We start from the raw sequence: 15,920 nt of genomic DNA, 5'->3' as shown, positions 1-15,920 counted from the left end.
CACACAGGCACACACACGCACACACAGAGACACACAGACACACACAGACACACACGCACACGCACACATCTGATCTGAAATGCCATGTCTCTTCTCCCCCTGACAGTAAGCTATCCATTTGAAGTAATCAAATGTTTCTAGAAAACACCTCATTCATTTGTTGTTGTGGGGGTTTTGTTTGTTTGTTTGTGAGATTGGATTTCAAGGGCAAATTCTTTCAGGCAGGAGCGAAATCGCTGTCTACTGACGTAGGGCAAAGACGCGACCGTCTGAACAAGATGTCTGAGGAGAAATGAGACCCGGTGTCCGTTTTTTTTGTTTTGTTTTTTTTTTTTTTTGCATACGTGTCCCTTTTTCTCGTCTAGGATGTCCCCCTTTGCTTCTGAAAACTGGGGTCGGAATGTTTTTATATTGTTTGGCTTCTTGTCTCTCTCCTTCTCTGTCTCCCTTTTTTTGAAATATATTTTTATTGATTTCAGAGAGGAAAGGAAGAGGGAGAGAGAGATTGAAACATCCATGATGAGAGAATCACTGATCAGCTGCCTCCTGCACGGCCCCCACTGGGGACCAAGCCCACAACCCGGGCGTGTGCCCTGGCCTGGAATCGTACCCGGGACCCTGCAGTCCACAGGCTGGCGCTCTATCCACCAAGCCAAACCGGCTACGGCTCTTTTTTTGTTTGTTTTTAAGCTTAAATTATAACGTGAACATGTCCCAGATAGATCACTAGGTGGTCCCGGTACTCAGTGAGCATTTCATGAACTCTGGAGAGTATTATTATTATTGTGCTGTTGCTATTGTTTTGTTGTTGTTACTAATAGTGAAGGCCGCCAGGCTTAGCAGATAAAAACACACAATTCCAGTCTAGTGTCAGGTTCAGGGAAACTAACAACAATTCTTTTATTTCATATATTTTTTAAATTTTTTTCCTTTTTTTTTTTTTTTAGAAAGAGAGGAAGGGAGAGGAAGGGAGAGAGAAACATCAGTCCCTTGCCTTAGGCGCCCAGACTGCACCCCAACCTGGGATGGGACCAGAGACCCCTGGGTGCAAGGGACACGCCCCAACCGAGCCACACGGGGCCCGGGACCCACCATTTTTCGTTCGCATAACAAAGAAAAAAAAAACCCAGTTCTGTTAGGTTTCGGCGCTGCTTCTTTTGGCCTGGCATTTCCATTGTTATGGTAAACACATTTCCAACGCCGCGTTTCTCCGCGTCGACATTTCCGCAAAGGGGTTTGTTCAGGAACCGGTGCCCCTGAGCCGGAGGGATGTCCTGTTTATTCTGAAACCTGCCCGACGGCCACGTCTTCGCCGCCGGGAGCCAGCAGGCGACGCTTTGAACAGGAGCCTAAATCATTTGCATCCGAAAAATCCATGGCCGCAAACGCAGCGACACGAAAGCAAAGGCACTGGCTTCTGCGGTGTTTGCTGCAGACACACACACACACACACACACACACACACACACACACACACACACACACACACGTGCATTCAATGCCTTCAGCGTGCCGGAAGGGAAGCTTTTTCTGCAAGAGAAGGTGTAAGCCAGTGGTTCTCAACCTTCCTCACGCCGCGACCCTTTAATGCAGTTCCTCATGTTTTGACCCAACCATAACATTATTTTCGTTGCTTCTTCATCACTGTCATGTCGCTGCTGTTATGAATCGTCATGTACATACCTGCTATGCAGAATGTATGTTTGTATGTTCATTGTTACAAATTGCACATAATGAAAGCATAGCGATTCATCACAAGAACAATATGGAATTATATACGTGTTTTCCGATGGTCTTAAGGCGACCCCTGTGAAAGGGTCGTTCGACCCACCCAAAGGGGTCGCGACCCACAGGTTGAGAACCGCTGGTGTAAGTACACCAAGCGATATTTTTTATAGAGCGATGCCATCAACATAGGTAACATTTTTTTTAAGGGAGGTTTGCCTTAAAGGGTCGCCCAATTACGATAGATAGTTTTCTAATACATTCACTGGTAAATACATACTTTCTGGGAATAAAGGGCTGGTTTTTTTTCATCGCAGTGATTTTTTTTTTTTTCTTTAAACATAAAGGGGTTTCTTTACCTTTCCCCACACGGGACAGTGACTACGCCGTGAAACCAGCCCCTAGAACAAAGCCAGGTAAACCACGGCAGGAACCAACGTTGAGGAATTTAGGCCAAAAAAAGAAATTTTTTTTTTTGAAAACTTGTATTAGGTGTTTGCTTTGACAGGTTTTTTTTTTTATTACAGGGCATTACACACAGGCATTTAGCAAATTTAGATTTGTTCAATGAAATGAAACTATTGTTACCTTGGGATAAAAAAATTAAAAAAAAAAATACGGATCACAGCATTTCCCCAACACAGAGACCAGCGTTATATTTCACCCCAAACAGGAGCTGCGCTGAGCGAAGCCCCAGACCGTCCCCCCCCCCCCCCCGCACCCCCCAACCAGAGCCCGTGGCCTCGGAATAGCGGTGCGTCCGTTTCACACGCTGCCGGTGGCCACAGGGGCAAAGCCCGGCTTAGCTCTGTTTTTGCACAAAGGCAACGCGGTCAGCTTCAGGTGCAGGAACTAAAGCGGCTCATCTGGAAACGAAATTGTGAAAAACAAACAACAAAAAAACAAAGAAAAAACTCAGCTGCCTCCAGGCGGGCAGCGCCGAGGGAACGTGTTTGCTTGTTTTCAGCTGAAAACCTTAAGATGGACAACAAGACGCATCGAGCGCGCCTGGACGGGGCTATGTCCCCAGGACCCATCTATAAGCAAAGCAAGAGTGAAACATGCAAAGGTCTTTAAAAAAAAACCCACAAAAAAACAAGGTAAAAAATAACAAACAAATAAAAATAAAAGGACAAATCGCAACAATAAAGATTTTTTAAATAAAATGTAAATAAAAGGACAAATTGCAACAATAAAGATTTTTTAAATAAAATGTAAATAAAAGAACAAATTGCAACAATAAAGATTTTTTAAATAAAATAAAAATAAAAAACAAATTGCAACAATAAAGATTTTTTTAAATAAAATAAAAATAAAAAACAAATTGCAACAATAAAGATTTTTTAAATAAAATGTAAATAAAAGGACAAACTGCAACAATAAAGTTTTTTTTTAAAATAAAAAGGACAAATCGCCACAATAATGGTTTTTAATAATAATAAAATAAAAGGATAAACTGCAACAATATGTTTTAGAAATAAAAGCTAAAAAATAAAAAAGGACAAACTGCAACAATAAAGAGTTTTTAAAAAATTTAAATTAAAATTAAAAAGATAAAGAAGACCCAAAAGCAAGGTGCGTCTCCCCTCACTGAACTGCCGCCCCCTGAGCACCGGGCGATGTTCTGTCTGTTCCGTTCGTGCACAGCCCGGCCCTGCCCCGGCCCGGCCCTCCCTCCCCGCGCCCCCCCTCCCCCTCCCCTCCCCCCGCCCTACCCGGTCCCCTCCGGTCCTGCGAGGCCTCACACCGCCCTGGAGCCGGGAGATTGGGGCCAGATGCGCCCCATCACCCACGAGCCGCCCGGCGCCCTCCCACTGAAGGCAGCAACGTCTCCGCTGCCGCCGCGGGGCCTGGGGAAGGGGGTGGGGTGGGGGGCCCTCGGGACACCCTGGTGGGCGCCCCGCAGCCTGAGCGCAGGGAGGGACCCTCCCCCGCACCTGCGCTCCCAGGTGCCTGCGCACAGGTGGGGCACAGGTGGGGCGGGGAGTCCTCCTGACTCGGGAGGCCCCTCTGAGAGTCCCGTACAGGGAGCCTGGGCTCCAGAGACCCCGCCTGGCCCAGCCAGGACCCAGGGCTCCGGGGAGCTCTCGCTCCATTCATTCATTCCCTCACTCATTCATTCCCTCATTCATTAATTCCCTCACTCACTCACTCATTCATTCATTCGTTCCCTCATTCATCCGTCACTCATTCATTCAAGCCCTCATTCATTCATTCCCTCACTCATTCATTCATTCATTCGTTCCCTCATGCATTCATTCATTCCCTCATGCATTCCCTCACTCATTCATTCATTCCCTCACTCATTCATTTATTCACTCATTCATTCATTCATTCATCCTACTGGTGCCGACTGCGCTGGGCGGGCCTGGGAGTGCGGTGGGACCCAGACAGGAAACTGCCTGCCTCGGTGAGGTCTATGCGCCTGTCCTTGAGATTTCAGTCCGCAGAGAGGCCAAAAAGTAAACCAGTAATTTCCTTTCTAAAATTAAAAAAAAAAGATTATGTTTCCATTACAATTTACATTCAATATTATTTAGCATTAGTTTCAGGTGTATAGCCTGTGGCACGTAAAGAACAATATAGCCGCCCTAACCGGTTTGGCTCAGTGGATAGAGCCTCGGCCTGTGGACTGAGGGGTCCCAGGTTCAATTCCAGTCAAGGGCATGTACCTGGGTTGTGGGCACATCCCTAGTGGGGGGTGTGCAAGAGGCAGCTGATCAATGTTTCTCTCTCATCGATGTTTCTAACTCTCTATCCCTCTCCCTTCCTCTCTGTAAAAAATCAATAAAATATATTAAAAAGAACAATATAGCCCTGGCCCGTGTGCTCAGTGGTTAGAGCGTTGGCCGGCGGACCTAAGGGTCATGGGTTCGATTCCCCGGGCAAGGGCACGTACCTCCCTTTCAGGCTTGATCCCTGGCCCCCGGGGAGCAAACTAGAGGCACGTCGATGTTTCTCTCTCTCTCCCCCACTCCTCCCTTTCCTCCATTAAAAAAAAAAAAAAAGCCATAACTGGTTTGGCTCAGTGGATAGAGCGTCAGCCTGTGGACTGAAGGGTCCTGGGTTCAATTCCAGTCAAGGGCACATGCCTGGGTTTCCGGCTCAATCCCCAGCAGGAGGCGTGCAGGAGGCGTGCAGGAGGCAGCCGATCCATGATTCTCTCTCATCATGGATGTGTCTATCTCTCTCTCCCTCTCCCTTCCTCTCTGACATCAATAAAAGTATATTTTAAAAATAAATAAATGATAATAATACTGTGATGAGTACGCATGGTGCCATGTGGGTCCTAGACTTATTGGGAATCGCTTCGTAAGGATGTGCTTGTCTGAAGGAGAGATTGCTAACAGCGGCCCAGGCCCTGACGTGATCTGGATCAGGCTGTGGTCAGGGCGGGGGGTGGGGGGTCGGGGGGTGTCAGGCTGTGGAGACAGGCAGGGGCCAGGAGGGGCTGGCCGGTGCAGAGGCCGGGAGGGAGCACGGCTTTGCACGTCTGAGGGAGGATGTCACAGGCGGGCCTGTAGAGTGGGGCTGGGACCCCTGGCTACTTATTACATGCACTAGTGAAAAATAGTTTTATTATATTTGTATTGATTTCAGAGAGGAAGGGCTGGGACAGAGAGAGAGAGAGAAACATCAGTGATGAGAGAGAATCATGGATCGGCTGCCTCCTGCACGCCCCACACACTGGGGATCGAGCCTGCAACCCGGGCCTGTGCCCTTGACCGGGAATCGAACCGGCGACCTCGGGGTTCCTGGGTTGACGGTGAGCCGCTGAGCCACGCCGGCCGGGCACAGCCTCATTTTACGAAATTCACTCGCCTCGTCAGAGGCCCCGTCTCCAAAGACAGTTCTGTTCTGACGTCCCCCCGGGGATGGGACTGCGACTATGCATTTGGGAGGGAGACTAGCATCGCCCTCCTATTGGCTCTATATTTCCTACCCTGCAACCCTCTTTCTTTTTATTTTTTTAAACATAGTTTATTGATTTTTTTACAGAGAGGAAGGGAGAGGGACAGAGAGTCAGAAACATCCATCAGCTGCCTCCTGCACACCCCCCACTGGGGATGTGCCCACAACCACAGTTCATGCCCTTGACTGGAATCGAACCCGGGACCCTTCGGTCCGCCGGCCGATGCTCTATCCACTGAGCCACACCGGCCAGGGCGATGCTCTTTCTATTTAAAAAATAGTTTTTTGTTACTCGCGCGTCTGATAAATGCTCAGAGCGCCTGCAGGTGTGAGTTCAAGGGGGAGCTTGGAAGGGGTGCGGGGCCCCTGGTGGAGGCGCTTCCGTCCCTGCACTCCAGCCTGGACCACCGAGGCTGTCACCATGGAAGCTGTCACCATGGAAGCCGTTACCATGGAAACCGTCGCCATGGAAACCGTCACCGTGGAAACCGCCTCTGCTGGATGAGGAAGGGGAGGGAGGGAATGGAGGAATGAAGGGAGGGAGCCCCTGAGGGTGGAATGTTCCAGAATCGGGGGTCCAAGCCCGCAGCCCAGCACACAGCAGGTGCTTCATGAGCGCTTGTTGGAAAGGCAAACGGGTGTCTGTGGGGTGTAACCGGCCCCCAGCGCAGCCGGACTGAGGCAATGAACTCACTCGGATGCAGGGCCCGGCTCCCTGGAATGTGTGGGCGGAACCAGGACTTGGGGGCCCATTCGGGGTGTGCCTGCTGCTTTCGCAGGGTGTGTCCTGGGGCGCCAGGAAGGTTCTGGAAGCTGTCGGCTGGGAGGTGGAATCCGTGGATGAAGAACCCCAGATCCGCTACAGGGCGCCCCGCCCACAGCTACCCCCACACACTGTGTGGTCTATGGTGAAGTCTTGGGTGGGGGAGGGGGTCTTTTTTGTTCTTTAGTTGATTTGAGAGAGAGAAACAGCCAGAACCGGTGTGGCTCAGTGGGTAGAGCGTCGGCCTGCAGACTGAAGGGTCCCGGGTTCGATTCCGGTCAAGGGCATGTACCTTGGTTGCGGGCACATCCCCAGTGGGGGGTGTGCAGGAGGCAGCTGATCGATGTTTCTCTCTCATCGATGTTTCCAACTCTCTATCCCTCTCCCTTCCTCTCTGCAAAAAATCAATAAAATATATTTTTAAAAAAGAGAGAGAGAAACATCATTTGTTGTTCTACTTAAGGATGTATTCATTGGTTGATTCTTTTTCTTTTAATATATTTTTATGGAGAGGAAGGGAGAGGGAGAGAGAAATAGCAGCATTGATGATGAGAGAGAATCATTGGTCGGCTGCCTCCTGCACGGGTGTCTCTGGCGATCGGCTGAGCCCACAACCCGGGCCTGTGCCCCGACCGGGAGTCGAACCCTGACCTCCTGGTTCTTAGGTCAGCGCTCAACCACTGAGCCACACCAGCCGGGCTGATTTTTTTTTTCTTTTTAGAGCGAGAGAGAACCACATTGACTTGCTGTTCCACTCATTTGCACACTCACTGTTGACTTTTTTTTTACATATAAATATATTTTTTATTGATTTTTTACAGAGAGGAGGGGAGAGGGATAGTCAGAAACATCGATGAGAGAGAAACATCGATCAGCTGCCTCCTGCACACTCCCTACTGGGGATGTGCCTGCAACCCAGGTACATGCCCTTGTCCGGAATCGAACCCGGGACCCTCCTGTCCGCAGCCCGACGCTCTATCCACTGAGCCACACCGGTCAGGGCCATCAGTATTTCCTTTTGTTGCTGTTAATCTTCACCGAGGATGTTTTTTCCACTGATTTTCAGAGAAAGTGGAAGGGACGGGGAGAGACAGACAGAGAGAAACATGGATGTGAGAGGGAGACACATGGATGGGCTGCCTCCTGCAGGTGCCCCAGCCAGGGCCGGGGCGGAACCAGCCACCGAGGGGCATGTGCCCTTGACCGGAATCGAACCCGGGACCCTGCCGTCCGGGGGCTGGCGCTCTACCCACTGAGCTACCCGGCCAGGGCCTCTTTGCTCCTGATTTTATTCTCCGTGTCCAGAGCGCAGTGGGGGGGACACAGGGCGGCTCCATCGCTGTCTCTGACCAGTCGCCATGCTGAGAACCCGAAGCGCCTACCAGACACTCAGAATTTCAAACCCACGTCCGCCGAGGCCCCTGACCCCCGCCTCCCCGCGGGGGCTGCCGGTGACGCAGGTCCACGCGCACGAGATGGAGATGCGCGCAGGAACCTCTGACGCACCGTCTCCCCACCGGTCTCCCCACCCGGCCCCCCTCGCAGGGGCGCCCACCTTCTCCTGAAGGATGCGGGAGCTCCCGCCGTTGCCACGGAAACCTGGAGGCGAGGGGCGAAGCCTGGTGCAGAGAGAGGAATTTTCCAGGCTCTGCAGGGAAAGGGTGGGTTCAATCCTAGGACCCCCCCCCCTTCTCTCTCTCTCTCTCTCTCTCTCACATACTCACATCTGCCCAGCTTTCTACCATGTATAGATGTCATCTATCTCTACCAATTTATCATGTACCTACATCTGTCCATTAAACTTCATCACCCAGGCCGCTCATCAACCCCATTTACCTATCTTGTATTTCCCTATGAATATATAGGCATCGCCCTAGCTGGTGTGGCTCAGTGGATAGAGCGTCGGCCTGTGGACTGAAGGGTCCCGGGTTCCATTCCGGTCAAGGGCATGTACCTTGGTTGTGGGCACATCTCCAGTGGGGGGTGTGCAGGAGGCAGCTGATCGATGTATCTCTCTCATCAGTGTTTCTGACTCTCTATCCCTCTCCCTTCCTCTCTGTAAAAAATCAATAAAATATATATATATTTTTTAAATCTTGCCCTAACCAGTTTGGCTCAGTGGATAGAGCCTCGGCCTGCGGACTGAAGGGTCCCAGGTTTGATTCTGGTCAAGGGCACGTACCTTGGTTGCGGGCACATCCTCAGTAGGGAGTGTGCAGGAGGCAGCTGATCGATGTTTCTCTCTCCTCTCTCTCCCTCTCACTTCCTCTCTGTAAAAAAATCAATAAAATATATTTTTTTAAAATCTTTTTTTTTTTAATATATTTTATTGATTTTTTTACAGAGAGGAAGGGAGAGAGATAAAGAGTTAGAAACATCGATGAGAGAGAAACATCGATCAGCTGCCTCCTGCACATCTCCTACTGGGGATGTGCCCGCAACCCAGGTACATGCCCTTGACCGGAATCGAACCTGGGACCTTTCAGTCCGCAGGCCGACGCTCTATCCACTGAGCCAAACCGGTTTTGGCTAAAATCTTAATTTTATTTATTCATTTCTTTTTTTAATATATTTGTATTGATGTCAGAGAGGAAGGGAGAAGGAGAGAGAGATAGAAACATCCATGATGAGGGAGAATCATGGATCGGCTGCCTCCTGCACGCCCCACACACTGGGGATGGAGCCTGCAACCTGGGCCTGTGCCCTGATGGGAATCGAACCGTGACCTCCTGGCTCATAGGTCGACGCTCAACCACTGAGCCACACCGGCCGGCCGGGCACACACAGCAGCCCGTATGCTGTCCCCACCGTCCCCCTCCTCAAAAGGGCCAGCAGCCACCACGTCTCGCTAACATCAACGATGTCACCCCCTTCGTCAATTTTACGATTGTCTAGCCACGATGCCGTACACCTGAAACCCATACGACATAATAGTGAATGTCAGCTGTCGCTGTAAAACAAACTAAAAAATCAACACATTCAAAATTAAATGACAACAATAAAAGTTGTATTAAGTACCTACCTCTACTCCCCCCCCCCTCCCCCGCCCCACTGAGTCTCGCGACTCTGTTTTAAACAGAACGAAGGTCTAGTGCCCTGTGCGGGTGGCTCAGTGGGTGAGAGCATCATCCTGATACACTAAGGGCGGGGGTTCGATCCCCGGTCAGGGCACATACAAGAAGCAACCAACGAATGCGTCAGCAAGTGGAACAACAGGATGATGTGGTGGTTTTTTTGTTATTTTTTTTCTCTTTCTCGCTCTCCTTCCCTTCCTCTTTCTAAAAATCAACCAATAAAAGTGTTTTAAAAATTGTTCTCCTCCCAGTGAGCATGGCTCAGTGGTTAAGCGTCGACCTATGAACCAGGAGGTCACGGTTCGATTCCCGGTCAGGGCCCAGGCCCAGGTTGTTGTGGGCTCCATCCCCGGTGGGGGGGCGTGCAGGAGGCAGCTGATCCATGATTCTCTCTCATCATTGATGCTTCTATCTCTCTCTCCCTCTCCCTTCCTCTCTGACATCAATAAAAAATATTTTTTTTTTTAAATTGTTCTCCCAAGACCCAGTTTAACAGACAGGAGACACAGGCCTGGGCCCCGGATTCAGTCTCAAATCCGTCCCTCTCCCCTATTCCCCGCATCAAGCTGTTTAGTTCCATTATCCCTGGGTCCTTGCTGATGGGGTGGGGGTGAGGGGGGAGGCCGGCTCCGTTGCCATGGAAACCTGTGCTCTGAAGAATGAGCTGCAGGATTAAGTGTCCGCTCCAGGCCTCAGAGCGAGTACGTGAAAATGCAGTGATGGTCACACAACATCGCCACGAATGGCGCTTAGAGATGAGCACACACACACACTCAGAGGCTACGTCTGGGAAGACACTCCGGGAACATGTCGGGAGAGAGGGCGAGGAGAGACTGGTTTCTCCTTCCCCCTTCCCCCTGTTAACGTGCGAACACACCACCTTCTCTTTTCTTTTTCTTTTTAACATATATTTTCTATTAGAGAGAGGGGGGGGGGAGAGAGAGAGAGAGAGAGAGAGCGAGAGAGAGAGAGAAGCATCAATCTGTTGTTCCACTCTCCTATACATTCATTGCTTGCTTGCTTGTCTGTGCCCTGACCGGGGATCGAACCCGCAACCTTGGGGTATCGGGACGACCTGTAACCCACTGAGCTACCCCGACAGGACCCTGTATCACCTTTCCTAAAATGTAAAGATGGCACGACAGGCGTATCCAGAAAAAGTTCAGCTAGAGCCCGGCCGGCTGGCTCAGTGGTTGAGCGTCGACCTATGAACCAGGAGGTCAGGGTTCGATTCCTGGTCAGGGCCCAGTCCCAGGTCCAGGTTGCGGGCTCCATCCCCAGTGTGGACATTTTGGGAGCATGATTCTTTTTGGTACTTGGGCAGCTGGTGATCGTTGGTCCTGGCGAAGGAAGGAAGGAAGGAAGGAAGGAAGGAAGGAAGGAAGGAAGGAAGGAAGGGAGGGAGGGAGGGAGGGAGGGAGGGAGGGAGGGAGGGAGGGAGGGAGGGAGGGAGGGAGGGAGGGAGGGAAGGTGATGGCCAGTGTGGCTCAGTTGGTTGAGCTTTGACTTGTGCACCAAAAGGTCACCAGTTCAGTTCCTGGTCAGGGCACGTACCTCCCTCACATGGATGCTTCTCTCTCTCCCCCTCCTATTCCACTCTCTCTTTAAAGAAAAAAAAAAAAAATAATACGCCCTGTCTGGTGTGGCTCAATGGATAGAGCGTCGGCCTGAAGACTGAAGGGTCTTGGGTTCAATTCCAGTCAAGGGCACATGCCCGGGTTGCGGGCTCGATCCCCAGAGTGAGGCGCGCAGGAGGCAGCCGATCCATGGTTCTCTCTCATCATTGATGTTTCTGACTCTCTCTCCCTCTCCCTCTCTGAGATCAATTAAAACATATTTGCTACAGGGGGACAGTGGAAGGGGGTCTGTGATAATCAAAGGATTTCCCTGCCTTTTTGTTTTGCTTTGTGGGTTTTTTTTGAGAGAGAGAGACATCGATTGGTGGCCTCCGGTACGCGCCCTTGACGAGGAACCCAATACGAGAACCTTTGGTGCTGGGGGCGCACACGGCCCCGGGCTCCCTGTCTTTGCACGGAGAGCCTGTAGGGTTAGACAGCAGGGGGTCTGGGTCCCCCTTATCCCAAGCGCTCAGGGCTGTGCCCAGCGGCCCCCCAACCCCACGCGCGCCCCATGGGCTCAGGGCTGTGCCCAGAGGATCCCCAACCCCGCGCGCGCCCCATGGGCTCAGGGCTGTGCCCAGCGGACCCCCAGCCCCGCGCGCGCCCCACGGGCTCAGGGCTGTGCCCAGCGGTCCCCAGCCCCGCGCGCGCCCCACGGGCTCAGGGCTGTGCCCAGCGGCCCCCCAGCCCCGTGAGCGGCAGCTGCTGGGATCAAGGCCGGGCGCGGGCTGTGCGGCCCCAGCGTTGGGGAGCCCGGGACCCCGCAGCTGTCGGGGGATTAGCTGTGAGGAAAGCCGATCCTGTGCGCAATGGCTCAGGCATGTCCGCCCCGGGCAGCTGAGCCCAAGGTTCGCGGCTGGGGAAGGTGCAGAGGCCCTGGTTGCGTGAGTTCTCCGTGGGGGACCCCGCAGGCGCCCCGAGGAGCAGGGGACGGGGTGCAGAGGACGCGTGGGCTGCAAACACGACTGAGAGGAGGTGGCTTGGGGTCCTGGCCCGGTAGCTCAGTTGGTGAGAGCGTCCTCTGGATTCACCAAGGTTGTGGGTTCGACCCGGTCAGGGATGGCCCTAAGTGGTGTGGCTCAGTGGATAGAGCGCCGGCCTGCGGACTGAAGGGTCCCGGGTTCGATTCCGGTCAAGGGCATGCACCTTGGTTGAGGGCACATCCCCGGTAGGGGGCGTGCAAGAGGCAGCTGATCAATGTTTTTCTCTCTATCCCTCTCCCTTCCTTTCTGTAAAAAATCAATTTATATATATATATATATATATATATATATATATATATAAAAGGAATCCACCAATGGATGCATAAGAAGTGTAACAGCAAATCTCTCTTTCTCTCAAATCAATGAATACAATTTTTAAAAATTAAAGGCTGCCCCTTCCGGCCTTCTTTCTTTTCCCAGAGGGCAGCAGAGGGGTTTGAAACAGGAGGACTATGTGGTCAGATCGGCAATTTATAGAAAGAGGGATTTGGCTGAGCAACACAGACTGATGAGCAAAAATAGATCCAGCGACAGAGAAGCATCGAACAGACGGTCCAACCTCAGAGGGAAGGAGGGAGGGGGTGGGGGTGGGGGTAGGGATCAACCAAAGACCTTGTGTGCGTGCATATGAGCATAACTAATGGACACAGACAGCAGGGGGGTGAGGGCATGTGCTGGGGGGTGGGGGTCGCGGGGAGAGGTCAATGGGGGGAAAGGAGACATATGTAAGACTTTAAACAATAACGAATTTTAAAGAGAGAGAGTAAATTAATTAAATTAAATTTTTAAAAAGGGGGACTTGGCTTTGAGTAGGAGAAGCAAAGGGTGGGCAGGGGTGTGGTGGAAACGTGTGAAGCTATACAAGTCAGAGCCGGACCGAGAGCAGAACCAGCATTCGCATAGCTACCCCACCCCCCACCCCCTCCACCACCAGCCTGCGGCAGCCACGGCCCCATCACAGCCTGAAGGGGCTATTTTTACAGCCGCGTCCAGACAGGGTGGCATTTCATCCAGAAATATCGGCGGAGCTTTTAAAAAAAAAAAAAAAACCCACAATTTTTATTTTTAGTTATTTGTTTTCCGATTACTGTTGACATGCAATATTTTTTTAAATGGTTATTGATTTCAGAGAGAGAGAGAGAGAAACATGGATTGTTGTGTCACTTATCAATGCATCCATTGGTGGATTCTTTTTTTTTTTTTAAGTGAATGACCCTTTTAATATATATATATATAAAATATATATACATATATAAATATATATATGTATATATATAATTAAACATATATATTTAGCCCTAACTGGTTTGACTCAGTGGATAGAGTGTGGGCCTGGGGACTGAAGGGTCTCCAGTTGGATTCCGGCCAAGAGCACATGCCTGGATTGCGGGCTCGGTCCCCAGCAGTGGGCGTGCAGGAGGCAGCCGATCCATGATTCTCTCTCATCATTGATGTTTCAATCTCTCTCTCTCCCTCTTCCTTCCCCTCTGAAATCAACAAAAATATATTTAAGAATAAAAATACTATTAAAAATAAAGAAATAAAAATTGTAGAAATAGAAACCGATAAAAACGCGCAAGTATCAGCGCGTCGCCAAGAAACTAGAACGACAGAGCGGAGAGAGAACGAGGGAAGAGAAGCAGCCGGCCTCCGTCTGCCGGAAGCCGGCCCATCCTTGCTGCCTGACACAGTCGCTGCAGGGAAGAAACATCTGCACAGCGTATGTTTCAAGGGACCTGGCATATATGGCATAGTGTTCTTAATATGTTTGCTCCCCTTCTTGGCGCTATGTGTTTTAACCAAGGTCACCTCTCTGAGAAAGGTTGTTTCCCCAGGTAGGGATTTTCCCCTGAAGTTAGGGAGGGGATAAAACCCCTTAACTAAGTGCCAGGCGGGTAATTAATCACTTTAACTACAAACAATCACCCTTAAGCTACATAATCTTTACTCCCTGGGATGGAGATAAGAAACGCCCTAACCTTTGGAATAGAGATTGATAGGATTAAAATCAACTGGTATAAATACAGATGTAACAAGACAATAAAACACAGAACCTGGAGACAGAACCTGGCTATGCTGATCGACTGAACGCTGCCTCTGTGTCATTCTTTCTTCGCCGACTCCATCCACAGCCCTGGACCAGCAGGGGCTGGACCCCAACATCCGCCCAGGCCACCCCCAGCAGCATCCCCCACTTTTCCCCTGAGCAGAAGCCGGGAGGCCGGTTCTCTTCTGGCTCTTCCACAGCCTTACCTGGCCCACGTTCTAGCACCATGGATCCTGGAAGCGGGGATAAAGACAGAAGCTCGGCAGATAAATGGAGCCTCTTTGGACCAAGATCCTTCCAGAAGTCTGATTCGGAAGGCTTTGCCACCCAGCCCTACGGAGGAGCCCAGAAGCCTTCTCCAATGGAACTGATGCGCATGCTGGCCACCAGAAAGGCCGAAGGTCCAGCCACCTTCAAGCCGCCCAAGATGGACCTGCCAGTGATGGGAGGGAAGAAACAACCGCCTCGGACCCCTAATCTCAAACCCCGTGACTTGAATGTGCTCATACCCACCAGTTTCTAGAACTTTCTCTTCCAATGACTGGATAGAGGTGTCTTTATTACCCTGGCTCTGACATAAAAATAAATAAATAAATAAAAAGGAACTCCATGGCATTCGCACGGCGCCCCCTGCTGGCCATTTTGTGCAGCACGTGGCATGGCTCTCCCCGCCCTTGCCATGCGGCGTGAATTGTTTTGTGCTGCAGAGTATAAAACACGCCCTGGAAAATAAATATAACAATAAAGCACGCTCTGGAAAATAAAAATAAATAAAATAAAAATAAAATAAAACACGCCCTGAAAAATAAAAATAAATAAAATAAAAATAAAACATGCCCTGGAAAATAACAATAAAGCACGCTCTGGAAAATAAAAAATAAGATAAAAATAAAACACGTGCCCTGACCGGTGTGGCTCAGTGGATAGAGCGCCGGCCTGCGGACTGAAGGGTCCAGGGTTCGATTCCGGCCAAGGGCATGTACCTTGGTTGCGGGCACGTCCCCAGTAGGGAGTGTGCAGGAGGCAGCTGATCGATGTTTCTCTCTCATCGATGTTTCTAACTCTCTATCCCTCTCCCTTCCTCTCTGTAAAAAAATCAATAAAATATATTTAATAAATAAATAATAAAATAAAAATAAAACACGCCCTGGAAAATAAAAATTTAAATTACAAAAAAAAACAAACTCGTATTGGATTTCGAAGACGTTGTGTGAGGAAAAGCAGGTGCAATGTCTCGCTCACGCTGCTTGCTGTCGGCCACATGTTGGTCGCGGGATCCCCTCTCCAAGGCACGCGGCTCAGCAGGATGGAGTCTTGCAATTAATCTCACCGCTTGCTTTTTAAAAATATATATTTTATTGATTTTTTTACAGAGAGGGATAGAGAGTTAGAAACATCAATGAGAGAGAAACATCAATTCAGCTGCACACCTCCTACTGGGGATGTCCACAGGCCGACGCTCTAGCCACTGAGCCACACCGGTCAGGGACCACTTGCTTTTTTTTAAAAAAAAAAAAAATACGTTTTGCTGATTTTTTACAGAGAGGAAGGGAGAGGGATAGTTAGAAACATCGATGAGAGAGAAACATCGATCAGCTGCCTCCTGCACCTCCTACTGGGGATGTGCCTGCAACCAAGGTACATGCCCTTGGCCGGAATCGAACCCGGGACCCTACAGTCCGCAGGCCGACGCACTACCCACTGAGCCACACCGGCCAGGGCAGCACTCGCCTTCCTAAGGAGGCTGCCAGGGCCTGTGACAGGCGTGGCTCGCGTTACATGCGCCTTCGTGTCCCA

At 50.5% G+C, this 15,920-nt stretch overlaps 1 protein-coding gene across 1 annotated transcript in view; it reads left to right on the top strand.

Moving 5' to 3' along the window:
- LOC118655087 (putative monooxygenase p33MONOX) overlaps positions 1 to 14,646 on the top strand; it is a 65,340-nt gene extending 50,694 nt beyond the window's left edge. Inside the window, exons 2-3 of the mRNA XM_036306525.1 lie at positions 13,657 to 13,728; positions 14,248 to 14,646. Of these exons, the coding sequence (XP_036162418.1) occupies positions 13,657 to 13,728; positions 14,248 to 14,646 (471 nt within the window). The remainder of the gene's footprint in view (positions 1 to 13,656; positions 13,729 to 14,247) is intronic.
- The last annotated feature ends 1,274 nt before the right edge of the window (positions 14,647 to 15,920 follow it).

Source organism: Myotis myotis, unplaced genomic scaffold (genome assembly GCF_014108235.1).
Source record: "Myotis myotis isolate mMyoMyo1 unplaced genomic scaffold, mMyoMyo1.p scaffold_m19_p_42, whole genome shotgun sequence".
Classification (NCBI taxonomy): domain Eukaryota; kingdom Metazoa; phylum Chordata; class Mammalia; order Chiroptera; family Vespertilionidae; genus Myotis; species Myotis myotis.
The sequence above is the reverse complement of the archived record's forward strand: the minus strand, read 5'-3'. Positions and strand labels throughout refer to the sequence as shown.